This window comes from Sturnira hondurensis, unplaced genomic scaffold, assembly GCF_014824575.4.
Source record: "Sturnira hondurensis isolate 20B ecotype Veracruz unplaced genomic scaffold, ASM1482457v3 Scaffold0003440, whole genome shotgun sequence".
NCBI classification, from domain to species: Eukaryota; Metazoa; Chordata; class Mammalia; order Chiroptera; family Phyllostomidae; genus Sturnira; species Sturnira hondurensis.
Window position 1 is genome coordinate 46,816 of NW_028076071.1, and position 27,723 is coordinate 74,538.

Genomic DNA, 27,723 nt, shown 5'->3' on the forward strand with positions numbered 1-27,723 from the left:
CCATGCCTGGGACTAACTGAGGACAGCTGTTGCTTGTTTGATAGGATTTAGGAAGGTGTGACGCATAAGCCAAGAGCCACCAGTCTTGGAAAAGCAGCATGGGTCGGTCTGTAAGTTGGGTGGAGCAGAGTCTCTGGGGATATCCAAGGCAGGTCAGATAGTGTTAGCCAAGTTTATAGAGTCTCATATATGGCATCAGCTTGCCAGCTCTGGGGGTGGAAGGTTTAGAAAAGGGACAATGGCTTCTGATCACATTGATGCCAGACACTCAGTTTCCTCCTGTATGCCATTAGTGCCTTTGAAGCTGCTACCCCAGTGCTGGAGCTCAGAGGGAGTGAGTCTGAGAAGGTGAGCCTGTGTGTGGATTCTTTAATAGGAACTGCTTGGGGTTCCAGAATTTTCTTCCAGTGACTCAATCCCCACTAGTTTTTGCAGCCAGAAGTTATAAGGATTTATCTTTCTGGCATTGGAACCCTGGGCTGGGGACACCTGGTGTGGGACTGAGACTTTTTGCTCCTGAGATATCTCTCCCAATTTTTTTTCTCTCACCACACATGAGTGAGAGACCAGTCTATTCTGAGTCTGCACTCCTCATACCAGTCTGGATGGTTGCAGTTTCTTTAATTCTGTGGTTATCAGACTTCTATTCAACTTGATTTCTGACAGTCATAAGCAATGATTATTCTATATTTTGGTTGTAATTTTGATGTGGTTGTATGAAGAGTCAAGCCATGTTTGCCTATGCCACCATTTTGACCAGCAGTCCATAAATTTCAATTAATCTTAGTTAAACATAGTAGCTCTATTTCCTTTTCATTAAGCAAGTGACTCAATTCAGGCCAATGAGACATGAAAGTTGTTTTTTGAGGGAGTGTTTTGGAAATCTTTTTCTGCTCTAAAAAATAAGACCCAGGGTAGAGATGGGCTCTTCCTGTTTCTGACTGTGTGATGTCTGGATGTCACATGTATGGACTTTCAGAAGTTATCTTCTAATATGGCCAAGTCAGGATTAACATGCATTTTGTTCTTTAATATTTTGCACCTTCTGTTCAGAGAAAACAAATAGCATGTGTTTTTGATATTTTCTTTTCTAGGGGGGACCCTAATAGATGTGACATCTGGGGAAACACTCCTCTACATTATGCAGCCTCCAATGGCCATGCCCACTGCGTCTCATTCCTAATCAACTTAGGTGCCAATATCTTTGCCTTGGACAATGACTTACAGTCTCCACTGGATGCTGCCGCTAGTAGAGAGCGGAATGAATGTGTTTCTCTTCTGGATGAGGCAGCTACTGCCCAGAACATCATGAACCCCAAGAAGGTCACTAAGCTGAAGGAACAGTCTCAGAAGAATGCCAGGAGGCAGATCAAAGAATGTGAGAGGCTCCAGGAGAAGCATGCAAATAAGATGGCCCGCACCTACAGAGAGGAATCTGGTACTTTTTCTTCCAAGAGCACTTTTTCCAGATCATCTCTTTCAAATGCTTCTGCTTCCAGCACATTTGGGTCATTGTCTAAGGGCATTAAAGATACCTTCAAGATAAAGTTCAAGAAGAATAAAGATACATCACAGCAGGTAGAGAAGGAGCACAGAAATGAGCAGAGGAATGTGATGGATGTGTTCAGAGAGGAAGAAGAAGACACATTCTTAGGGGACTTCAAAGAGAAGCTCCAGGTTTCAGCAGAGGGCAGCTGTGTGCGACATGAATCCATTCTCAGCCGTCCAGGTCTAGGAAATATTGTTTTTAGAAGGAACAGAATAGCAAGCCCTGAATACATCTCAGATACTAAGAAGGAGTTAGAGTTTAAAATGTCCAGTGAATTGCTTCAGAGACAAGGAGTAGCACAGGCTGATGAAGTGGTGGCGGATGAGGAGGGAGAGGAGAACAGCCTGAAAGATGACCTGCCTTGGGATGAGGATGCAATGGAGTGGGAGGAAGATGTGGTTGATGCTACACCCCTGGAAGTATTCTTACAGTCTCATCATCTGGAAAAGTTTTTTTCCTTTTTCATGAGAGAGCAGATTGATCTACAAGCTCTGTTGCTTTGCTCTGATGAGGATCTTCAGAGCATTCAAATGCAGCTGGGTCCCAGGAAGAAAGTTCTTAATGCCATAAACAGAAGGAAGCAAGTGCTCCAACAGCCTGGGCAACTGGTCGACACCAGCCTTTGATTGAGTGGTGGCTAAACAGGGTGAGCCTGCAGCAGAGGGGTGATGCTGTTGTGGTCCACTGGAAGCACTCCAGGCAATACTTTCTCTCTACTGAATGCCAAACCACTGGGTATGATGTCTGAGCTCTTAGAATTGCCTACCTCAAAAAGAGGCCCAAGCTCTACTCTGAGAAATTCTCTATACCTAAACAAATAAATCACCAGTGAGAAACCCAAGGAATAAAAACTGGCATTTCCCTTTGATTATCTTTTTAATATTTTTGAATCTGGAAAGGATTAAATGGATGAGGGAGAAGAGGAAAAACTTTATTTTTCCAACTCTGGATTTAAGATTATAATCTCTCAACACACTGCTTTTTACTTTCTGATTTTCATGGTCCAGGGATTCCAATGCCAATTCTGTCCTTAGCTCTAGACTTTGTTGATAGAGATTAAAATTCCTCTATTGGCCTAAGATTTGATACCCAACTTAAATGTGTCTGAACTTTTAACAGATGTCTGCAGATTTACAAGTAATGAAAATGGATCTACAGTACTCTCACCTGAGAACAGAGTATCAGGTAGGGAGAATGAAGAGAAAAATAGAATATAGGATACCTACTATGAACAGAATTGTTTTCCCCAAATTCATATACTGAAGCCTTACCCCCCAATACAACCATATTTGGAGATAGGACCTTTGTTAAGTTAAATGGGGTCATACGTGTGGGGCCCTAATCCCATATAATTCTTGTCCTTTAAGAGAAGAGACACCAAGGATGCACATGCACAAAGAAAAGGCCCTGTGAGGACACAGCAAGAGAAAAGCCATCTGCAAGCCAAGAGGAGAGGCCTCGGGAGACACTAGACCTGTCGACACTTTGATCTTGATCTTTCAGCTTTCAGAACTGTAATAAAATAAATGTCTATTGTTCACGCCACACAGTCTGTGGTAGTTTCTTACAGCAGCATGAGCAGACTAAAATAGTGCCTTATCAAGGGGGTAGGAAAGAAGAAAAATATGTGGGGAAAAAGTCTGGCATTTTTGATGATTTTTCTAAGGATAACTCCTCAAACTTTAAAAAACAAAGAAAAAAAGAAAAGTCTACATTCTTTGTAGGGAAAATTTTATTGTAAAAGTAAAATTTACATTTCCATGCTCATTATGTGCTTATTTTTTATTTACTGTTGTTTATCATCATTTCTACATGTCTAAATTCATGTAGATTCTATAATATAAATTTGCAACATTGCCGCTGACATTTTTTGAGCGACAAAGTCAAATTCAAATCAAAACTCTACTGAATAGCTAAGCTTCATTGAATTTTTATAGCCAGACTTACATCAAGTGAAATTTACCATCAATTATGTGTATAAAATAGAAACAGTTGTTTCTTGAGCATGCTTTCTGACTCACATTTGTTTGGGTTATTTCAGGAAGCACCATGGAGGACATAAGCTTAGGGAGGATACAGGTGCTGAAATCTGATGAACAATTGGTTCATTCTCCCACAATGCATGGATTCAGAGAGGTTGTCAGTCTTCTAATAAAAATGTTGCACTAAGAAATAATTATGTTTACAAATACTGCATTTTGTTGGTTGGAATAAATTGAAGTTGTATTTGTTTTCTATAATGTGCAAAAAGCAGCTGTCACATAGAAGGCCTCAAAAATTTGTGGCATTAGGACTTTATTACTATAGGTGCCAGGATATGGGTATTTCCCCAAATCTGCCTGATGAGACATTTGTTGCCAAGATATAGGAGAAGTAGAAGCCACTAGGGAAGTACTGCTGCTGACAAAAAGAATGCTTTCCGATATAGCTTTGTACCACTGTCAGAGGTAAAAGGAATATAGAAAGTCTGGTGATGTATTCTAGCAAATGAGAGGCAGTGTGAGGTGGCACAAAGAATTTTAAGCTGGAAACACACGTTGCTACTTGAAGGATAGAATATAGAGTTATGGAAATGTAAAGGTGCACTTTGAGAGAACAAGCAAAGGCAGGCCAGTGAAAATGTTATTGGAAGTTAGCCCTGTAGGAATTAGTTCTAATTGCTTTATTGAGTTGATCATTTCTAGATGGAATTTTCCATGTTGCTCTACTGGAGGGAGAGGGATAGCAATTTGTTCAAAAAATGTGATAAGAGGAGAGTATATTTGCCAGTAGAACTGAAAGCTCTCACCACAATCATCCTCTTGGCATTCACGTCAATTCTGTGATGAAATAAAGGAGTATGATTTGAAGGACACATGGATTTAAAAACCTTATATAAAAACTCCATCAAAATTGCTAGGTTAATAAGAAGGGAGCAAATATAATCCCTTTATCACAGTGAATAATGTGAACCTCTGTGAGGCCAGGAAGTTATTAGAAGGTTAAGATGTATGTTTTTGAATAGTTGCATTTTATTTGAATTAAGATATCCCAGCTTGTAGACTCCATAAGCTTATCTACCATTTCCTCAACACATCCTGTTGTTCCAATTAAAGAGTAAATACTATGTCTGTAATTATCTGCCAAATTGGTTCAAAATGTATAAACAAAACAGTCAGAATTAGCTTGGGTCTTAGGTGTCAGGGAGCAAATGAGGCCAAGTAAAGGGTTCCCACTTCCATATCAGAGAAGCCAGGTTCTGCCTTACACAATGTAAACCAGAGTATTCTATCTATTTTAGCCATGAGGTTAGTCACAAGGTTGGGCATGTGATTGAGGTGGTCCAGTGAGTCTCAGTTCTGGGACTTTCAACTGTTGAGGAGAATTTCTCTTTCTGCTGGGGTTGCTGGAGATGACAGACTGATTCAGGAGCTGCTGGCAGCCATCCTGCCACTACCAGGGGAAAACTTGTTTAATAATGAAGCCAATACTGACAAGAACAGAGGTGAGAAGTGGAGAGAGCAAGACAGTCCTGCTGACACTTGGAACCCCTGGATGCAGCTATAGCTGAAATCTTCATCTGGTGCTTCTTAATGACAAGAGTCAATCATTCACTGACTCAGCTGAAAGTAGTATGAATTGTGGTTTCTACCACTTGTGACCAAGGAGCCCTTACCAATATGAAAGCTGAATTGTTCCTCGAAACTTTAATTGTAGAAAGTGAAAAACAAAATGCTACATAATGTATAATTCCACTCATACAGAATGTCCAGAAGAGGCAAATACATAAAGATAGAAAGTATATTAGTGGTTGCCAGGGGCTGGGAAAAACGGTAAATGAGGGGTGGCTGATAGTGGGTATGGAGTTTCTTTTGGGGGTGATGAAAATGTTCTGGAATTAAACAGTGGTGATGGTTGCACAACTCTGTGAATGTACTAAAAAACACTGAATTGTATACTTCAAACTGGTACATTTTATGGTAAATTGTACCTCAACTTAAAAAATAGAAACAAATTAATTATAGTTATTGGAGCTCCCCATGAGTGAATGGGAACACCCGATCCCCTCAGTTTCCTTGCCATGAAAGTTAGAATTAATCAAAGCAAGAACTGCAGAAGTGGAAAATTGCTTTATTTCCAAAAATAACAAAAGCCCATGAAATACCTGGAAAAGCAAGTGCTGCTGTAATATGGCATAACAGAAGGAACGGCCACTTAATTTCACTAAACACAAACACAAATGTGGATCTCATTATTTAAGATAAGATATGATGAGCACAAAACTACAGATCACTGGGCATGGGGCTCCCTCATTTGATTTAGAAATTATGAGACAACTGGAGGCAACACCTCTTGAGCTGCAGCGTCCACATCAACACAACATTGCTTCGTTTTATTTACCAGATGACCAGGAATCATACACTAATTTGGCTGCAACAGCGTCTTCCACGGCCATTCCTGGAATGGAGAAAAATTCGGTTCATTTTTTGTTAGAACAGCTTTTTCTGAAACAGCCCTGGGACCAAGAGTTTCTGAATGCACTATCCATGGTGCTAATGTCCACCGGGGTAACAAAGACTGATATCCAGGTAAGTTCAGGCTTAGAGAGTCTGTTAAGGGAAGGACAAGGCAGAGAATATGATATGAAGCAAGACATATCCAACAAACAAATTTTAAGCATCATTCAAAATTTAGTTCAGGGGTCAGAAAACTTTCAGTAAGGGGCCAGATGGTAAATATTTCAGTTTGGGGGGACCATATATGGTATCTGTTGCAATCACTCAACTCAGCCATTGTAGTTAGTGCAGAAACAGCATGAACAATAAGTAACCAAATGAACTGTGTTCCAATCAGACTTCTTTACAGACATGAAAGTTTGAATTTCATATAATGTTCATGTGTCACAAAATCTTGTCCATCTTCCCCATCTCCCACCAAACATTTGAAAATGTAAAAACTATTCCTAGCTTGCTAGTTGTACAAAAGTAAGTGGTGGGCCAGGTTTGCTTCACAGGCTGTAGTTTGCTGACTCCTGTTCTAGTTCAAACTCTGAGCCCCTCAGTGACTCCATTTTGTCTTGTTGTTTTAGATACATATTTTAACCTTGAATGGGTCTAGGTACTTCAAGGACAGGATCTGTTTTTTACTATTTTTTGTAGCCACCACTGCATCCAGTATGGAGCTTGACACATAATAGGTATTTAATATGCACATGCTAGATGGAAGGATGTGCCAATAAACCAATCCCAAAAATGAGAAAACAAAAAATTCTCAATAGAGTAAAGCAGTTTTCTGTAGCGTTCCGTTTCCTGTAGGAGTTGGCTGACCTCTGATCTGCTATGAACTCAAAGAATTTTAGACACTACTGAATCAGTGTGATGTCTTTGAACCAGGATTTGTGTAAAGCTTATACTGCCTTTGCCTGTCCCCCTGTGCATGAGAGATTTCAAAAATATTACCAGCTATCAAGGCACCAATAATGACCCACTGCTATGAGTGCAGGTGGCAAGAGCATTCTTCATGTTCTGCTGGGCTTTGGGGCTTGACCATAAGAAATACAGATCTTTACAGAGGAAAAGAGGACATTCTTGAGGAGCAGTCACTTGTTTACAACCAGTTTAGGGGTATTTTAATATACTAGGTATATCAGCTGAATACCAGTTGTTTCTATGTATGTCCATTTCCTTAAATCTGGTGTGGTGAGAGGGCTAGACTGATGGAAAGACTGAGCCCATCCTCTGTTGGTCTTTTGCCTGTACCAGCTCAGGTGGTACTGGGGCTCCCTGTGGAAACTCTGCTCAAACCAGCAAGTGGGAGGGTGGAGAAGAAGGGCAAAAAGAAGTCACAGGCTATATTTCTTATCTGAGTCCCTCTCACATTGGACATCTCCCTTAAGCTCTCCATATTTTAACATTTTTTATCCCTCATCTTCCACCTCTGAAGGGTAGCTTCATTTAGATCTATGTCTAAATGACAGACTGATGATGCTTGCTGTGTGCAGATCATTTTACATGCACACCTCACTTAATATTCACAAAAAACTCAAGGTAACAGATGGTAAAGAAACAGTGGCTTAGAGAGGTGAGGTCACCTGCCCAAGGATGTATGTCCAAGGAGTGGCAGAGAAGAGAATCCAGCCAAGGACTACCTGATTCTGGAGTTCATGGGCTTAACCACTACACTAAGACATGTAAATAACTGACCCAAATGATAGCTTTCACAATGAGTCAGTCATGGAAACTGGTGATTCATTCCTCCTTCCACCAACGAACAAAAACCTGCCTTGTGCCCTAGTTAGATTTGTGCCCTGGGACAAACAGCCCTTACCCAAAGACTTGAACACTGTGGTCTTCTCACAATGGGCTGGCTTCATTCCCTTCACCACTTCTCCCAGCTCACCGAAGATCTCAGCCTGTGAAATGAACACACATGGGCCCAGGCCATGGAGCTCATGTGTGCTCCAGTTGGCTTATACAGCCAGGGTAGGAGGGCATCCTTGAACTGGATAAAAGATAAATTTTATAGACAGACCATTTGTAAACTGGATGATGTCAGGGGGATGCTTCCCCCTAGATCCTTTTTGGGTACATTCTGCTTCTGTGATACCATGAATGCAAAGATACAAGTCTGTGGCCAGGAAATGTTGTTCTGCCAGGATCCTGTGTCAGTAGGAAATAGGTGTGTTCTCATGTCATCACTAATTTTGGCAGTTCCCTTCTGGTTTACATGCCCTGAATACAAATAAAAAAGAAGGTCAAATGTGGCCAACCATAGTTTTATTTTGTTGGCCATGTTGGGGAGGTTTCCTGGCTGCAACAGGTCAGGAATCCTACTAAATCCTAATCCTAATCCTACTGCTTTATAGGACAGCCCAGTCCAATGAAAAAATCCAGCAAGCTTTTCCCTATAGGCAAAGGGGATAAAAACTACACATGGCACCAGCAAAATGGCCACATTATTCTGACAGGGGATTAGGAATGATTGAGATATATTTAGACTACCTCACCCTACAAAGAGTTGGGGGTGAATGAAGTCTGGAGCAAGCCAAAGAGAAGGGGAAGTTAATGCAAGCCTGGGACCCCAACAAGGCCACCTGAGAAGCAGCTACAGAAAAGAAGGCTCACCCCAGACAGGAGAATGTCTCCAGACTCTTTAAGGGCTGCCTCCTGGGAATCCACATACAGTACAGCCTGTTTCATCAGCTGATCATCCAGCTCTCTCCAGTCAGGCCTGCTGGCTCCAATGGCTGAGAAACAGCAAACAGACCCTGAGCCCAGAAACAGTCATGAAGGATATTAAATGCACTCAAGAATGGAAGACAGGTGGGGAAATGTGGTGACAGGAGATGTATGGGATACTCAGATTCAGAATGTCTCATGTCTCTAGGCCAACCCCTCCCAATCAGCAACATTGAATATGCATTAACAAGAATAACACCTGACATTTCTTGCCTTTCCACTTCATATCCTATTTTATTCCTAAAATATTGTGAGGCAACTTAGCTTTCATTTATTGGATACCTACTATCTGTGAGATGTTTCACACATTCTATTTATAGTCCCTACAATTTCACTTCATGTCTGATTCCCATTTAAAAGATGCACTAATTGGGGCTCAAAGAAATTAAAGTGCTTGTCAAGGTTATATATCTAACATGTGTATACCTGTGGCTCTGAAACAGTGCCATTCCTTTTGTGCTGCTTCTATTTGTGGGGGCAGTGACTTCCTTTCCCAAACCCTGAAACAAACATCATGTGCAGCATCTTTATACCCCACACTCCTCTATCTGTTTGCTTATTCTTCATAATTCCTGTTCCTGACCCCCAACCACTTATTTCTTAAGTGTGACAAGAAAGCCTGGTGTCAGAGTCATGGAGAAACTCCAGTAAAAAGCAAACTGGTGCCAACTGTTCATGTCCTCTGCAGAGTCTTAACCACAATGATGACTCCTGGCACCAGTACCTGGGATAACATACAGGTTGCAACCAGACACTTGCTGGCCCAGGCAGGTGATGACTATGAGCAGATGGGATGTGACTGAAAATGGTGGAGACCCAACTATACAGAACAAATCCTTCTAAAGAGGGTAGGCATTGCTCAGCTCCAACTAGCTGCATGCATGTGAGAATGCAGGTCCACTGCTAGATACTCTAAATCTTTTTTTTTAAGCAGGAAATCTATTTCCATGTGTTATTTATTGATTTTTAGAACATTCTATGGTCCAAACAAAACACATCTGCTGGCTGATCAAGCCCTGGACCAGCCATCCTTGGGAAAGTGCTATAAAGCTTTATTCCAATATAAGGCGGCATTACATGCCTTCCAGTTTTCTCTGCTTGCTCCTTCCCCACTGTTCTCCCCTACTCTAATTTCCTCTTTTTAAAATTATTTTTAAATTTTTAATTGTTGTTCAAGTACAGTTTTCTGCATTTTACCCCTAGCCCTCCCCACTTCCCTCCCGTTTCCACCTTCCTTTGTCCATGTGTCCCTTATACTTGTTCCTGTAATCCCTTCCCCTTTTCCCCTGAAATTTCCTCCACTCTCCCCTCTGGTGACTGTCAGCCTGTTCTCTATGTCAGTGTGTTTGGTTCTATTTTGCTTGTTTGTTGGTTTTGTTGATTAGATTCCTGTTGAAGATGAGATCATATGGTATCTGTCTTCCATCACCTGGCTTATTTCCCTTAGCATAATGCTTTCCAGTTCCATCCATGCTGTTGCAAAGGGTAGGAACTCCTTTCTTTCTGCTACATAGAATTCCATTGTGTGAATGTACCATAGTTTTTTGATCCATTTATTTACTGATGGACATGTAGGTTGCTTCCAACTCTTGGCTATTGTAAATTGTGCTGCTATGAACATTGGGGTGCATTGGTTCTTTTGGATTGGTGTTTCAGAGTTCTTAGGATACAATCCTAGCAGTGGAATTGCTGGGACAAAAGGCAGGACCATATTTAGATTTCTTAGAAAATTCCATACTGTTTTCTATTGTCATTGTACCACTACACAATTGCATCAACAGTGCACTAGGGTTGCCTTTTCTCCTCAACCTTTCCAACACTTGTTGTTTGTTGCTTTGTTTATGGTGGCTATCTGACTGGTGTGAAGTGGTATTTCATTGTGGTTTTAATTTGCAACTCTCTAATAGCTAATGATATTGAGCATCTTTTCATGTGTCTCTGGATCCTCTGTATGTCCTCCTTGGAGAAATGTCTATTTAAGTCCTTTGCCCATTTTTCAATTGGGTTGCTTGTCTTCTTAGAGTGGAGTCGTGTGAGTTCTTTATATATTTTGGAAACTAAACCCTTGTCTGAGGTATATTGGCAAATATGTTTTCCCATGTGGTTGGTTCTCTTTTTATTTTAATACTGTTTTCTTTGGCCATGTAGAAGCTTTTTATTTGGATGAGATCCCATTTGTTTAATTCTTTCCTTTATGTCCCTTGCTCTATCAGTAAAAATGTTGCTGCATGAAATATCTGAAATTTTCCTGCCTATATTCTCCAATAGGACTTCCATGACTTGTGTTAAATCTATCCACTTTGAATATTTTTGTATGGTGTAAGCTGGTGCTTGAGTTTCATTTTTTTGCACATAGCTGTCCAATTCTCCCAACACCATCTGTTGAAGACACTATTTTTACTCCATTTTATGTTGCTGCCCCCTTTGTTGAATGTTAATTGACTGCAGAGACTTGGGTCTATTTCTGGGCTCTTTGTTCTGTTTCGTTGGTCCATGCGACTGTTTTTATGTCAGTACCAGGCTGTTTGGATTACAGTGGCTTCCTAATACAGTTTGGCATCAGGTATTGTGATCCCTCCTACTTTGCTCTTGTTTCTCAAAACTGCAGCAGGTATTTGGGGTTGTTTATGGTTCCACATAAATTTTCAAAGTGTTTGTTCTATGTCTATAAAATATGCCATTGGTACTTTAATAGGGATTGCATTGAAACTGTAAATTGCTTTGGGTAGTGTGGACATTTTGATGATGTTAAATCTTCTGATCCTGAACATGGTGTATGTTTCCATTTGTTTGTGTCTTCCTTGATTTCTTTCTTCAGCGTTGTGTAGTTTTCTGAGTACAGGTCTTTTACCTCCTTGGTTTGGTTTATTCCTAGGTATTTTATTTTTCTTGTTGCTATATCAAATGGGATTTTTTCTTGATTTCTGATTCTGCTGTTTCATTGTTGGTATACAAAAATGCCTTTGATTGCTGGACCTTCATTTTGTATCCCGCTGTTTTGCCAAATACATGAATTACGTTGAGCAGGGGTTTTTTGCAGAGTCTATAGGGTTTTCCATGTACACTATCATGTCTTCTGCAAACAGTGACCATTTTGTTTCCTCATTTCCGATTTGAATGCCTTCTATTTCCTTTTCTTGTCTAATCGCTGTGGCTAAAACTTCCAATACTACATTGACTAGAAGTAGTGAAAGTGGACATCCTTGTCTAGTTCCTGGTATTAGTGAAAAAGCTTTTAGCTTTTGCCCATTGAGTATGATGTTGGCTGTAGGTGTCTCATATATGGCCTTTATTATGTTGAGGAACGCTCCCTCTATTCCCAATTTGCTGAGTGTTTTCATCAGAAATGGGTGTTGTACCTTATCAAATGCTTTTTCCACATCTATTGATATGATCATGTGATTTTTGTCTTTAGTTTTGTTTATGTGACTTATTACATTTATAGATTTGCAAATATTGTACCATCCTTGCATCCCTTGGATGAATCCCGATTGGTCATGGTGTATGATGTATTCAATGTATTGTTGAATGCTGTTTGCAATGTTTTGTCCAAAATTTTAACATCGATGTTCATCTATGATATTGGCATGAAGTTTTCTCTCTTTGTTGTGTCTTTATCCAGTTTTGGAATGATAGTGATGCTGGCTTCAAAAAAAGAGTCTGGGAGTCTTCCATCATTTTGCATTTTTTGAAATATTCTGTGAAGGATAGAGGTTAGCTCTTCCTCAAATGCTTTGTAAAATTCTTTTTCAAAATCATCTGGTTTAGGGCTTTCATGTGTCAGGAGTTTTCTGATTACTGCTTCAATTTCATAAGCTGTTGTTGGTCTGTTCAGGCTTTCTGCTTCTTCTTCATTGAGTTTTGGAAGATGATATTTTTCTAGAAAGTTGTCCATTTCACCTAGGTTTTCAAATTTCTTGGCATACAGTTCTGCATAGTAATTTCTTACAATTCTTTGTATTTCTGTGGTATCAGTTGTAGTCTCTCCTCTCTCATTTCTGATTGTGTTTATTTGGGTCTTCCGTTTTTTCTTCATGAGCCTGATTAAAGGTTTGTTGATTATGTTTATCTTTTCAAAGAACCAGCTCCTGGATTCACTGACCCTTAGAGTTGTGCTTTTCTTCTCTATGTCATTTAAATCTGCTCTGATCTTGGTTATTTCCTTCTTCTACTTGCTCTGGGCTGTCTTTGTTGTTGTTCCTCGAGTTCTTCTAGGCATAGGGTTAGGTTGTTTGTTTGAAATGTTTCTGTTTTAAAATAGGCCTGTATTGCAATGAACTTCCCTCTTAGGACTGCCTTCAGTGTGTTGCATAAACTTTGGATTGTTGTGAGTTCATTTTCATTTGTTTCCAGAAACTTTTTGATTTCTTCCCTAATTTTATCCTTGACCCATTCATTGTTTAATAGCATGCTATTCAATCTTCATGATTTTGAGTGTTTTGGGCTTTTTTACCTTGGGATTCATTTCTATTTTCAGTCCTTTATGGTTGAAGAAAATGCTTGATATGATTTCAATTTACTCAAATATGTTGAGGCTTGTTTTGTGTCCTATCAATTGGTCTAGCTTTGAAAATGTTCCATGTGGGTTTGAAAAGAATGTGTATTTTGCTTCTTTAGAATAAAATGTTCTGTGTATATAATTTAATTCCATTTCATCTAGGGCATTGTTCAATGCCACAATATCTTTGTTAATATATTGTTTGGAAGATCTGTCCATTTCTGACAGTGAGGTGTTAAAGTTCCGTACTATAATTGTGTTGCTGTCAATATTGTTCTTGAAGTTCTCCAAGGTTTTCTTTATGTATTTGGATGCTCCTATGTTGAATGCATATGTATTTACCATGTTTATGTCTCCTTGATGGATTCTTTCCTTGAGTATTATGAAGTGACCTTCTGGGTCTCTTTACGGCCTTTTTTTTTTTTGAAGTTTATTTTGTCTGATATGAGTATTGCTACCCTGACTTTTTTTCCCTGTTTGTTTGCTTAGAAAATTTGTTTCCAGCCCTTCACTTTTAATCTCTGTACGTCTTTTGTCCTGAGGTGGGTCTCTTCTAGGCAGCATATGTGTGGATTATGCTTTTTCATCCATTCAGCTATTCTATGTCTTTTGATTGGAGCACGTAATGCATTTAAGTTTAAGATTATTATCAATAGTTAGCTATTCATTGCCATTTTCATACCTGTGTTCTTACCTATCTATTATCTATCTATCTATCTATCTATCTATCTATCTATCTATCACCATCATCCTCTCTCTCTCTCTTCCTTCCTTTCCTTAAAGCAGTCTCTTTGGCATCCCTTGCAGAGCTGGTTTCATGCAGGTATATTCTTTAGATTTTTTTTTTTTTGTCTGGGAGGCTTCTTATTTGGCCTTTTATCTTTATGGAGAGACTTGCTGGTTAAAGTAGCCTTGGTTGTGGGCCTCCAGTTCTCATTACTTGGAATATTTCTTGCCATTCTCTTCTGGCTTGGTGTGTTTTGTTTGAGAAATCAGCTGCTAACCTTATCAAGGCTTCCTTGTATGTTATCTCCTGTTTCTCCTTTGCTGCCTTTAAGATTCTCTTTTTGCCTTGGAGTTTTGCCATTTTAATTATGATGTGTCTTGAAGTGGGTATCTCAGGGTTCCTTTTGATTGGGACTCTGTGTTTCTTGGAGTTGTGTGACTTTTTATTTCATCAAATTAGGAAAGATTTCCACCATTACTTTTTCAAACAGGTTTTCTATCCTTTGCTCTTCTTCTTTTCCTTCTGGTATCCCTATTATATGGATACTATTACAATTCACATTGTTCTGCATTTCCCTCAATCCTTCTTCATTCTTTCTGACCCTCTTTTCCTTTTCTTGATCTTTCTGGGTGTCCTTTTTGTACCTTTTCCTACAGCTTGCTGATCCTATCCTCTGCTTCGTTGAGAGTGCTTTTGATTCCTCCTACTGTGTTCTTTTGTTCAAAAACTGTATTCTTCATTTCCTGTTGACACTGTTAGTTTCTGTTTCCTTTACCATGTTGATATAGTTTTCAGTGAGTTCATCAAATTTTCCCTATAGTTTCTGGTAAGCTCATTCTCTGTGAGCTCATTGACCTTCCTGATAACCATTGCTTTGAACTCAATATCTGATAGTTGACTTGCCTCTATTTCATTTACCATATTTTTCTGAGGCTCCCTCTTTTTCCTTCATCTGAGGATTGTTTCTTTGTCTTCCCATTGTTTGTAAGACTCTTATTGTTAGTCTCTACTTTTTAAATTGATCTGTTTTGACTTGCTGGGTTTTTTGGTGTGAAATTTTCTGGTAGAGTACCTGTGAGATTCAGTGGTACCATCTCCTTGATCCCCTGAGCTTACTGGTTTTGAGGTGTCATTTAAGTTGGCTCCGTGTTTCTCTTTGGTTTTGATTTTCATTGGGTCTTTCTTTGGTGGGTCCTTCTCACAAGTTTTTTAACTGAGGGTCACTCTGTCCACCACCTCCTGTATTTTTTTTTTGTGCTAGTATGGGCAGGTTGTGTTGAAGCTGGTTCTTCTGTGTGTACAGGTTTTGAGGATTCTCTCTTGCTCTTGTTCAGTTGTTTGTTATGGGTAATTTCTCCAGTATTTACTTGTATTTCCAGATAGGTCCTGGGTGGCAGTTAGTGTGGCTTCCATTCCCTCCTTTACCTTCTTCTGTTGTTATCTGTTGGTGGTTCCTTTGTTGTTGGGTTTCCTCTTCCAGTGGGTATCCTTGTGTTCACAGGTTCCACCTACTCTTTTTTGTGATCAGTTGGATGGGGGAGAAAAATGGTTTAAGACAGAAAGTCCCATACTCTATTTTTCAAAGAGAGTGGTAGTGATATCTACTCTCTTGGGGGGAAATTCTTGAAGGTTGTTTGTGTGAGGAGTTCTATAGTATAAAATCAATAATGAAGCTCAGAAATAAATCATCAAGTGATGGGAGAAACCCCACCCTCTTAGGCCGCTTTTCTCCTTACTCTGTTCCCCCCATTCTTCTGAGTAGGACAAGTTCTCAGATGGCTGTTTGAGCCCACTCATCTAGACGGAGGGGTGTCTAGGTGGCAAAGGGAGTCCTGGTTCTGGCTGGACTATGACTTTGCTTCAGGGGACTAGAATAGGTGGAGGTCACACAGTGGGTGGTGGGGTTTGAGCAGGATGAGGAAAGTGGAGTGGGGCTGGAACTGAGCCTACCTCTCAGCCAGCATGCAAAGTAAGTCAAATCTGTTGTGGGTGTTTCCCTGTTAGCTGCACTTGTAACATACTTTTCTTAAGTATACTTGACACCTCTGTGAACACATAAACCAATTTTGTCCTTAGGCCAGTAAAATTTAAGAGATGTCTTGATTCAAAATCAAGCTGGCTTTTTGTGTAGAGAGATTCAAAGTGTGAGAGGGGTATGATGTGACCATTATTTGGCTTTGAAGATGGAGTGTCCACATGGTAAAGAATGTGGAGTTTGGTTTGAGCATACAGGTACCCAAGGAAATGGGTACCTTCTTCCTATAGCATAAGAAATGCCACACCTATGTGAACCTGGAAGAGGACTCCACACTCCACAAGAAACTGGCCTGGGTAACAGCTTGGTTTCATCCTTGGTGGGCAGAAGACCCAGCTAAGCTACACCCAGGCTCCTGAATTAGAAACTGTGAAATAATAAATATGCGCTGTTTAAAGCTAAAAAAAAATCAAGTCAGTCTTGATAAACATTCAGCTCTTGTTCATTTCACCAAGAACTGGTTTCTTTTGATTTCCCAAATCCCTTCAGAAACGGTCTTACTGTCCATAAAGCCCAACTTGATCCATGTTTTGCCTATGAGCTAAGCCACTTACTACCTGCTCCTGAATGCTATCATAACTCCAGTTCCGCAGGCTCAGACCTTTAATTTGCTCTGGCCAGTTCTTCAACATACCACGCTTTGTTTCCTTTCACAGAACTTATCTTTAGCTGGAACTCTCCAGTTCACCTATTTGTTTACTTCATTGTTGTCTATTTCCCCTCAAGAGAGTGTAAGCACCAGGAAAGCAGTGACTGTGAGTGCTGGTTTACTGTGACAGCCCCTGTATCTGTAGCAGTAACTCGCACATGGCTGGAATTCAATAAACATTTGTAAATGAATGACTGCTTAATTATGACACTGGGTTCTTATGAATTTATCTGCCAATGTGTACAGAGATCTTGGGTTTTGAGTTCATACTATGTGCTTGTCATTAGAACATGGGGCCCCAATAGCATGCTTAAATCCTCTAGTGTTTGTCTGCTCACTTACCAGAAGCCAGTCTTCCTACTGAAAGATAAGACAGAGTAGTAGTACTTAAGAGCTTGGGCTCTGAGGGTAGAATGCCTCCATTCAAATCCCAGTCTTCCACTAAGGACCTCTGGTCTTGGGCAAGTTAGCAAGTGGCTTAATCTCTCTGTGCCTTAGCTTACTCATCTATAAAATGGGGGTCATAATAATAATAGCTATTACCTTATAAGGTTGTTGTAAGGATTAAATGATAGATAATGCACATAAAGAATTTAGAATAGCACCTGCAATAGTTCTTGCTATTACCCTACAGCCATTTAAGGATCTTCAGAGTCCCCAGGAGCTCTTATGTTTAGAGTTGCACCCATCTGATCACATATTAAAAACCAATCACATTTCACATTAAATGTCTTTTGTACTGTAATCATTTTCTTTTATGATGTAAACTTCATTACATTTAAAAACTGAGCTGTGGTTGACCATTTGCCATAATGTTACACTATGTAGGAATTGTCTTAGTTTCAGCTTTGTGATTTTTGTTTCATGTTTTGCAGTGACTATTATTTTTCAGGGCTCACATGTTTCTGAAGCACTTAAGAAGCTCAGGCATTTTGCAGGAGTAACACAGCTCTGCAGATGCAGCTCCCTGGTACAGCCTAGGGAGGAGCTGGCCACCAACTACCCATGGCTCACGAAGCCACTCTGCTTACCGTTGATGTGAGCCCCTGGCTTCACCCATTCACCAAACAAAATGGGCTCTGTTGCCATGGTGACTGTAATGATTACATCTGCACCTGTCACAGCCTCCTGGACTGATGAACAGACCTGTACTTCTCCTTGCACTGTGTCTGCAAACTTCTCAGCATTTTCTTTGGTGCGGTTCCATACCCTCACCTTCATTGGGGGTAACAAGAGGGACATCAGGGTCATGATTGTTTGGCTCTTTATATTTCATCAAGCCTAGGGATGCCAAGGAAAGCTGAACCACCCTAGGGTCAGGGATATGCTTATTTAAATCATCTTCTAGGGAGAACAGACATTTCATCAAGGATACACCATTAATCTTGGCAGACACCTGGCCACATATTTGAAAATTACTCTTCTCTAGTCCTTCCTTCTTAAAGAAGGGGAGAAGTTTTTCAGTTCTAGCTCAGTACATACAGCACATGAATTTACTACACAGCCCAATAATTAGCAGAGCAAGTTCTCGATCTGGATAGGGTTAGAATTCCTTACTGACCCTGGAGTTACTTAACCTTATTCAACTTCAGTTTTCACAACTGTAAAATGCAAATGATAATTGGGCAAAGTTAACATGAAAGTCATGTTTTAAGTTGCAGCCCCTGTAAAGGAGTCATACCAGGTATGGACTTGTCTATGGCAGTGCCTTACATGGAATAACTTGATCTTTGAAGGGTATGTAGGGAATTAAAGATTAGAAGCACTTAAGAAGTAACTGGTTAGCAGGTGACAAGGCCAAGAGTAGCAACTACAGGTAGAATCCTGGAGGTGGGGACTTGATGGCTGGCTTAGTAGATATCCATGTCTGAGGAGGGGGTTGTTAGCCTTCAACTGAAAATAAGACCTAAAAAATCTCTCATAAAGAAATATCATAAATATAGATATAAACATTACATCTAAATAAGTTCATCAACCAAGGTGAAAACCAATACAATATGCCCAGTCATAACAGAATGGTTAACCATCCATCCTTCTTGATTGAAAGTTAAGCAAATATTATATAAACATTAAGGAATCTATAAAAATAATGATGTTAGAACATTTAATAAACAGACAGGATATATAACTCTGTATATCTAGCATGATTAAAATGGTGTTATAAAAAGCCGGTGACAGAAGATTGAAAATGTGAACTCTTGTTGTTTTTGAAAACAGATAAAAGGATATTTTTCTTTTGTTTTCTTCCTTATATTCACCATTTCCCAAAGCAGAGGTATATTTTTTATCCTAAATAAAATCATACTTCAAATATGCTTCATCCCTCTCACACGTGTACTAAAAATAAAATAAAAACTTCCCAGTAGGAAGTGTGAGCCACAACTAGAGAAAAGTAGGCCCATATCTGGGCTAGAGAAGGGGGACGCTGTGGCCTCCTGCTCTCTAGGTTCCTGGAACCATAACTCCGAATACTTAATGACTCCCAGATTCTCCTAAGAGAAGTATGGAAAGGAGCCAAAACGACAAATGAGTGTATTATATAATAGAATACCAGACTCCTTTAACTGAGTGGTCTGACTGCATCCTCAGGCAAACCCTGTGAACTAAAAAACAGAAAAGAGGTGATTCAGGCCTTCCCCCTACTTGTCACCTAAAACAGGACTTCTGGGCAAGTCATTAAAAGAATGGTCTAGCCATGTCCAGGCGGCTAAGCTGTTGGGAGCATTGTCCCATACACCAAAAGGTTGAGGGTTCAATCCCCAGTCAGGGAGCATATGAGAAGCAACTGATCAATGTTTGTCTCTCACATTGATGTCTCTCTCTCCCTTCTTCTTTCTCCAAATTAATAAACATACCATCAGGTGAGGAGTAAAAATAAAAAAGAATGGTCTAAATGGGACTCTCCACTTATTTCAGCATAATCCATGTTGTGGTCACAGAATAGAAACAAAGGTCATGGTAGCTCTCCCACCTCCCACTTCCCAGCCTGCCCTAGACTTACCTCCTCATAGGAGAACTGCTCTGTGAAGACCTCATAATGAGTGAGGGCCTGGACCCCAGCCCCAAGGATGCACAACACTTCACTGTTGGGTGGTTTTAAAAACTATTTGAAAGAAATGAGAGGGAAAAATCAAGGGGGACACTGGCAGCTCCATGAGGAACAAATACAATTTGTGTATTAGGTGATCCTGCCTTGTCTTCAGCTCCCTCAAGAACCCTCAAGAACTCTTGAGCAACAACTGCCCTATCCCCCAATCCCTGTCCCTTTGTAACTAGAATTTAACTCTGTTTTCACGAGTTTGGCTTTTTTTAGATTAAATCCTAGAGATCCAATGCATGGTATAGTGAATACAGTCAACAGTATTGTATTATAATCAGCAAACTTCCTAATAATTTAATTATTCTAACCACTAAAAAGAAAGGATAATTATATAAATAATAGATGTACTAGTTATCGTTACAATGGCAACCATGTTACAATCTTTAAATATACAAAATTAACACATTGTACCCTTTAGATTTATAGTGTTAGATGACAAATATATTTTTAAAAATCTCTTGGGAAATCAGGGAGATGTATATTTCCATTCCTCTTGGGAGAGTAGGGAGGGAAGGAAGATGCTTTCACTGAGCACCTAATATATGCCAATGTTTTATCTGCATAATCTCATTTAGTCCAGACCAGGATCATATCAGCTAGACACTCCTATGTCTATCTTCCTCTTACTGATAAAGAAATTGAGATCCAGAGAGGTTAAGTAACTTGCTCAGTTACTTAACTGAGTAAGTAACTGAGCAAGTTACTTAAGTTACTATGGCCCTCCAACTATCCCATGATGCAGGAGGGCTATAAAACCACATCTTTCATTCTCCAAAGCCCATATTCTTTCTCCTGTGCTGCCCCATGAGAGCCACCCACTTCTCATAGCTCTGGAATCTAGGGGCCCTTGAGACCCAGGGTTCTGAGCTGTAATTTCTGAGATCCTCTTTGTTTACCCTTTCTCAGCCTCTGTCTTCCTTTAAAGAGGAATGTAGAGCTGGTATTTGTGGCACTGACTGAGGGTGTATGTGTGTCTGCATTTGGGAGTGGAGTTCTATCATCAACTCATCTTGCCATCTCAGGGAAGACTTTCTGACCTCCCTGATAGGATTCACCACTTCATAGCACTTATTTGTTTATAGTTTTATTTTCCTGTACTGATCTATAGCCCAATGAAGACAGGAACTATCTTATTTGCACATATTTGGCACACATATACTATTACCTATAAGAAACAGAGCAGGGTTTCTTGACCTCAGGACCTCACTGACATCTGAACTGGATAACTCTTTTTTAGCAGGAAGTGGGTGGGTGGGCTGTCCTGTGCATCACAACATATTTAGCAGCATCCTTGGCCTCTATCCATTAGATGCTGGTAGCACCGCCTATCTACTCTTCTTCAACTATGACAACCAAAAATGTCTTCAGATTGGTGAATGTCACTAGGGCAGGTGGCAAAATTGTCTTCAGTTGAAAAATACTGGTATAGAGGAAGGACATCACTTGCCCCTCGAACAATTTTTTTTAAGTTGCTTGCCTCATTTACTCAGAAATAACAATTGTAATAACCTTTTTTAAAATTGCTGTTCAATTACAGTTGTCCCAAGTTTTCTCCCATTACTCTCCCCTGAACCATTTTTTAAAGTAAGACCCTATTCTGCTTTTTCTGTTTTATTTAGCAAAAATTTCAGCTTCTTCGGTCTGCTCTTTCCTACAATGCTTAATTATTGAAATTTTGAAGTGTAGCCTTAAATGTAAACATCTTCTTAATCATTAATTACTGGCAAAAGAAAAGTCTTAAGAATATTACCGGATGTTTTCCAATTGCTTCAGGAGAAATACCATCCTGTGACATAAATTGTAGTTCAAAGAATCTGCTTTGAAAAGGTTTCAAAATGGCAACATCCACAAGACTACCACTCTTACACATCTGTCCAATAAGGAGAACTAGGTGATTTTTTAAACTAAATCATTTTCTGTTCTCAGTTAATATTAATCTATTCTTAGAAGTATATACTTGGGCTTTAGAAATTGTTACGGTGTCCTGTAAAAATAACCTTGAATCCTTTACTCTAAATGTCTAATTTTGATGGGTTGCCTTACTTGATAATTTATTGCCTTGGTAATATAATATTTGATATCTCTTTTTGTAAACAGTATATTGTTTATAAGATTAATTCAATTGTAACAGGATTAGTAGCACTTCATCCTTTTTCTGTAAGCATGCAGATAATTTAAAAAAACATAGATGAATCTGTTAGTTTCTCACTTAGAGTTGGAAATCTGTGTTTCATTAGCACTTGCATGGTCTGGGCCTCCTAGCTCTCTAGCCCCTTCTCATGCCTTGCTCTCCTGTCTTCTAGCCACACTAGTCTCTTTGCAGTTTTCTGAGCATATGTGCCTCTGTCAAACACAGGGTCTTTGCACAGGTTGTTTCCTCTGCCTGATACTTTCCCCTCTGCTCCTCAATGACTAACTATTATTATCCTCCAGATCTCAGCTCAGATATCTCTTATACAGGAAAAGCCTTCCCAAGACTCCTGTTTTACACTCTCATAGCACTTTATTCCTTTAATTCAAGGTATTTGGCAGGGTTTCAGATTTATCGGTGTGATCTTTGGATTAATACTTATCTATCTAAATGGACTTGGTGCTCCCTGCTAGCAGGTACTACATCTGATTTCACTCACCATTCTGTGTCTGAGCACTGAGCCTGGCACCTAGTTGGCATTCAAATATTTGTTGAATAAATGCACGCCAAGGATAAACCCTGATATATATTGTCATCCTGAGGAAGCATGTTAGAGCCCCCAACTCAGGTTCTATTTAACTTAAATGCAAAGAAGGTACAATGTTTGTCAGACCTGAAAATTCCTATGCTTCTCTTCCCCAAAGCCCTAAATGAAAGAGAAGAGGTAAAAAAGAAAACACTGTACTCTTACAGAGCAAAAAATAGAACAGATTCTTTGCTCTTTACAGAATACCCTATCTGAGTCCCTGGAAATATAGCTGTGGCGTTTCAGCCTACACTCTGAACCATCAGTCCAACGATTCTCAGCCCTTCTGGGAATGCAGGTTTTTGTCAGTGCAACAAAGCACAGTGGAACCAAGATGCAGATCTAGACTACTTTGGTTCCCACACCTGGTTGATCATCAGAATAGACCAGAGGCTACTAAAAAAACTAGGTTCTTGAGCCCCACCCCAAGTGATTTCAATTCAGTTTTGGGAACCTAAATTTTTTTCTTTTAAACTTCCCAGCTGATACTGCTGCATAGCTTGGTTTGGAAGCTACTGAACTGAGACAAGAAGACCAGGCAGCCTTGTAAGACCCCACAGCTGTCTGATGTGTGACTTCAGGAAACCCTAGTCTCCATTTCCTCATGTATTAAGTAAGGTTAATAATACTTGCTCTGCCTTTCTCACTGAAATACAAAGATAAGTTGAGACAATGGGTTGAGTTAGAATCACTCTGTTCCTAAGTTACCAATGAACATTTCTAAAGGAGTCCATTTATCATTTTAATTTGAGTTGGGCCTGGGTATAATTTAAAAAAAAACACACAACAGTTCATCAAGGTGTGTACCTAGTCTACTCCTTCTCATCCAATTACCAGATTAATCCTCACCTTTCCTCCTCATTAACACACTCACAATCTGAACACCTGGTCTTTGCTGGTCCCACCCTCTGCTAGATCACATTTCCTTCATACTTACATCTCATAAACTAGTGTCCCCAGAAATTTTCCTTCTCCATTTAATGTGAAAGATTCCATATTCTTTATATTCCCCACACTCAGTTTTCTAGGTGTCCTCTTCTTAGCTCTAAAACTCTTCTAAACTCTAATAACACTGTTATAGAATGCCCTGACTCTACTTAGGAACAGCATCACCCCATCATTTCCTTCTGCCTGGGGAGTGCATCCTTTCCTCCCTATTCTACTCATTTCCTTCAGTCTTTACTTAAATGTCACCTTCTCAGTGAAGTCTCTTCTTGATAATTTAAAATGTCACCCCTCCCCAATACTCTTGATTTTGTTTCATTTTCACCCTTCCAATATACTATTTGTTTTTTGTTGCTAGTGGCAGTTTTTTTTAAAGCAAATCCTGACATATTGTTAAACTCAAAAGAGGTTTCTTGTTTGCTAATTATCTTTCAGCAATTATCTATCAGCAACTCATTCTATGTGTTTTACTTTTTGTTTGCTATCTAACTTCCCTTGTATGTGCCACTCTCTGTTTTGTTCACTGCCACATCCTCAAACAGTGGCCGCCATGTGGCAGAGTCTCAATGAATACAGGCTGAATGAACATAGGAGTCTAGCTTGGATCTGTTTGGTTCTCTCCCTCTGTTCCTTGTACAGTACTGGCTGTAGCCTATGGGGCAACCATAGACTTACTAGCAACTGTGTGGTACTTACTAGCAACTGTGGGGCAAATAGCAGTATTGGAAGTCAAAGGGGTCAAATTTTAAATTCTTGCTCTGCCATTTAATAGCTGTGTGATCCTAAGCAATTCACATACCCTCTCTGAACCACATCCCCTATTCCTGGCAACTATAGGTAATGATATCTACTTTGCAAGATCGAGGTGAATATCAGAAATAATGCATGTAAGGTACCTGGAATCTGGCCATACTCATTAAATGGTAGTTAATAAATTCATGAAATACTATTTTCACCGGATACCCCATATTTGGCATGCGGAGTTCCAGCTCTATCCAAAGGAAGACTAAAATAAGTTCCCCACATCTCCCTTAGACATCCAAGCTTGAGACACCTGATCCAACCCACCAACTCACCTCAACAACACAGCTAAGCACTAATCTTACCTTGGTGGCAATGGCAGACACTGCAGCTGTTCTCTTTGCAGTTATGATATTTCCATCCATGACCTTGGAGAAAAAGACAGTGAGAGAGGAGCACCTATCCACTACTTAAGTGAAGAGAAGGCACTCTAAAAGAGTATCCCTAGGAAGTATTATTATATCCTACAAAGAGGAGGGGCTTGATGTCAGACCTGTATCCAATTCCTCCACTTACAAGAAATGCAACTTTGAACCAATATCTTAATCTCTAAACACTTATTTTCCTCACCTGTAAAAACAAAGAAAATGCCAACCATTCAGAGGCTTTTGTGAAGAAATGCACTGACATACATGAAAACATCTAGCACATGGTGAACCCTCAAGAATCACCCATTTTCTTGCTCTGGAATTCTCAAAACACCAAATTAAGGAGGAACCTAAGGACAGGGAATATAAAACAGAAAACTGTACTTGAATAAGAATTAAATAATTTTTTTTAAAAAGGAGGAACCTAAGGAGTAAGTCATTTGACATCTATGCAAGGGCCATGAAACTCTACCTCAGTGGCTCTCAACTCCTGCTATACATTCAGGGAGATTTGTGACAATACGGATACTGAGATAGGACCCCTCAATGAACTGAATCTTACTCTCTGGGAGGGCAGGCAGACATCCTTGTTTTTAAAAGCTCCCCAAGTGATTCTAAATTATGTCTGGCTCTTCTCCTCTGCTTATAAGTTATTCATCTTGATCCTCACTAGGAGGTATCAGTATTCTCATTTTATAGACAAGAAAGTGAATCCCTTACTACTGAGCAGATTCAGGAAAGATCTAAAACCTTGTCATTTCATTGGGAAGTCTGAGTTGGTCCCACTTTTCTGGGAAACCACTGATGGATGTCATCTCCATACAATGAGTATAGGTGGGAAGAGCCAGATACTCTTCCCAGAGGAGTAATGAACAGTTAGGTTCCTTGGGGAGTAGGAATAGCTAAGGACCCAGGGGTGGTTCAGGTGAAATTGTGATTGTCCTTGTCCCTGATGAGTTCTCAGCTTCCTGGTATCACAGTCAGCCTGGTGAGTACAGAGTAGATATTCCTGGGTCTTTCATTAACCATCTGTGTGATGTCAAAAAAAGTTACTCTGAGACTGCAACAGAGTAATAGTAGGGGTGTAATAAGAAAATCCCATGGAGGAACAGTGGAGGAACAGTGAAATAATTTAATTAGATTGTTTCTCCTGCTTGGCACACAGTAAGTACTCTCAGCAGGTGGCAGTTAGAAAGGCAGTATAGCATAGTCTTAAGAAAGCACAGGCCCTGGACTTAGACTGAGTAGGTCTGAAGGCCAGCCATGCCTCTTATTAACTGCTTAAGCCTGGGTAAGTAAATTTGGCATACTTGTTTTATGATTCAGTTTCATTATCTGAAAAATGGGTGTAATAATATTACTTACCTCAGATTGGTTGTGTTAAGAAGTTAACAAATTTGAAGTGTTTAGAACAAAGCCTGACACATACAAAATGCTCAATAAAAGTGGGCTACCACTATTATCTTATACTGTCAAATGTTAAAACAGGACACTGGGTACCCCCTCAGAAAATAGTCCCAGGGGTTATAGAATATACCTTTTCCTCCACATTACAGAGATTCACTAAATATTTCCTTGGCTACTGGCTTTGTTCAAGTTGCATATTTGCAGTAACTGGTACAGGGTCAGACAGAATGATGAGATTACCTCTACAATGTCATACACTTGAAGCAGCTCTGTTGTTGGGTTATGAATCTAGAAACAGATTCATGGTCACAGATAACCTTCACTGCCATTGGTATCCAGCCATTTAGAGAAGGGCATGTGTTGTCATAATCAAAACTCCCCTAAGCTCATAGAGAATTAATTTCTAGCCTGGCTCTGGGCCAGGGCCCCACTCCACCCCAGGGCAGGGAGTTGCTCACCGCCAGCAGGGAGCCATTTCTTGGCTCAAAGAGTAGCACAGTGGCCTGGTGGGAGGGGACAGTGGAGGTGGTGCTGTGACCCTCGTAGAAGGTGACCAACTTGGTAGTCAAAGCGTCCTCTGCAGCACTGTAGGCAGGCATGACCCCCAGGAAACTACAAGGAGAGAGGGAACAGCTTCAACCTCTCCCCACCAATGCTGGCACCACATACCTTCCTTTCACCTTCCTTACTACTGCTGTACTGGCCCTTTCACACCCCCATTCCTCTGTCCTTCTCTTCAGCAATATGCACAGCAAGTTCAAGAGTCCAGGTCTGAATGAGAAAAAAACATCCCAGTTCTGCCACTAATTAACTGGACAACCTTGGGTACTTCACTTAACCTCTGAAGAGTCTCAGTTTTCCACCAGTAAAATGACTGCATGAATACCTACTTGTAAGGGGGAGTGTGTTGAATTTAAACAAGGTAATTCCTGTAAAGAGCACACTTGGCACACTGGGGAGCGCACGTGTTAGGCGGCTGCTGTTATTAGCACTGATTAGGCAAACCCTCTTCTCCTGCTTCATCCATATCTGTACTCTTCCTCCTTCCCAGTTTCTCTATCACCCTACCCCCACCCCAAAGCCCTGGTTTTTCTTACCCCCTGTGCTTGGCCACCGGCACCACAGTGCGCACCGGCTGCTCGACCCCTCCTTCGGGTCGACTGGAGAAGTTGGCTAGAACCACTTCCAGAGGCGGGATGAGGAGACTGGAGCTTCGGAGGTGGTCCTGCACTTCCATGGCGCTCAGAAATGCAGGCGGGAAGCTCATCTTGCTTCCTGCCCTATAACTTGAGTGGGGAAACTTCTATCCCTGCCTCCAGGAATCCCGAAAAGAGCTTGAGGGGCTCTGCGGTGCCCTCTATTGGTCACCACCCAGCTCCAGGGGCGGAGCAAGGCAGGTTCCACACCCCTGAGCCCCTCCCACCGCCATCCTGGGCTAGCTGAGTCTCCTCAGCGTTGGAATTGAGGTAGTGGCCTGGAAGTTAGTATTCTTGGGTCAATTTTCTCAGTCCCTGCAATTAGCTGTACTTACTGTCCTTGCAAGGAGCTTAGGCACCCCACCTGCTTTCCTCCCCACAAGCTCTGCTATTTGCTGTATCTGTTGTTCTGCCTGGGAAAGAAGAGGCAGTGTTACCGAGCAGAGGTCCAAGGGGGGCAATATTTGGCCCACCCAGGGATGCCAAAAAAACTGTTAAAGAACAGATACACCAG

At 40.5% G+C, this 27,723-nt stretch overlaps 2 protein-coding genes across 4 annotated transcripts in view; one reads left to right on the forward strand and one right to left on the reverse strand.

The window, feature by feature from the left end:
• The window catches only part of ANKS4B (ankyrin repeat and sterile alpha motif domain containing 4B), a 39,031-nt gene extending 35,942 nt beyond the window's left edge, over window positions 1–3,089 (forward strand). Inside the window, exon 2 of the mRNA XM_037041960.1 lies at window positions 1,095–3,089. Coding sequence (XP_036897855.1) covers window positions 1,095–2,175 — 1,081 coding nt within the window. The 3' untranslated portion in view covers window positions 2,176–3,089. The remainder of the gene's footprint in view (window positions 1–1,094) is intronic.
• Window positions 3,090–5,639: 2,550 nt separating this feature from the next.
• CRYM (crystallin mu) lies at window positions 5,640–27,326 on the reverse strand. 3 transcript variants are annotated; one of them, XR_005065880.1, is made up of 8 exons: window positions 27,111–27,326; window positions 26,472–26,625; window positions 24,544–24,606; window positions 19,677–19,778; window positions 17,707–17,890; window positions 8,653–8,795; window positions 7,856–8,029; window positions 5,640–5,986 (listed from the first exon to the last, which is right to left on the reverse strand). XR_005065880.1 is itself a non-coding variant. In XM_037041962.1 (8 exons), the coding sequence occupies exons 1-8, from the start codon at window positions 27,278–27,280 to the stop codon at window positions 5,922–5,924; spliced, it is 945 nt and encodes a 314-aa protein (XP_036897857.1). In that variant the 5' UTR covers window positions 27,281–27,326; the 3' UTR covers window positions 5,640–5,921. The 3 variants fall into 3 exon arrangements, 2 of the variants coding, with proteins under 2 accessions (XP_036897857.1, XP_036897856.1); XM_037041962.1 differs by having other exon boundaries at window positions 7,856–7,940; window positions 8,653–8,774; XM_037041961.1 differs by having other exon boundaries at window positions 7,856–7,940.
• Window positions 27,327–27,723: the final 397 nt, after the last annotated feature.

Bases quoted from the DNA above. Each gene is read 5' to 3' on its own strand.
- CRYM (XM_037041961.1), bottom strand. From the start codon at position 27,280: ATGAGCTTCCCGCCTGCATTTCTGAGCGCCATGGAAGTGCAGGACCAC. The intron at 17,891-19,676 runs GTAAGTCTAGGG...CCCCCAATGAAG, and splicing joins AGCAGTTCTCCTATGAGGAG to GTGAGGGTATGGAACCGCAC. The intron at 8,796-17,706 runs GTAAGCAGAGTG...TTCTGGGCTCAG, and splicing joins GCCAGGGGCTCACATCAACG to GGTCTGTTTGCTGTTTCTCA.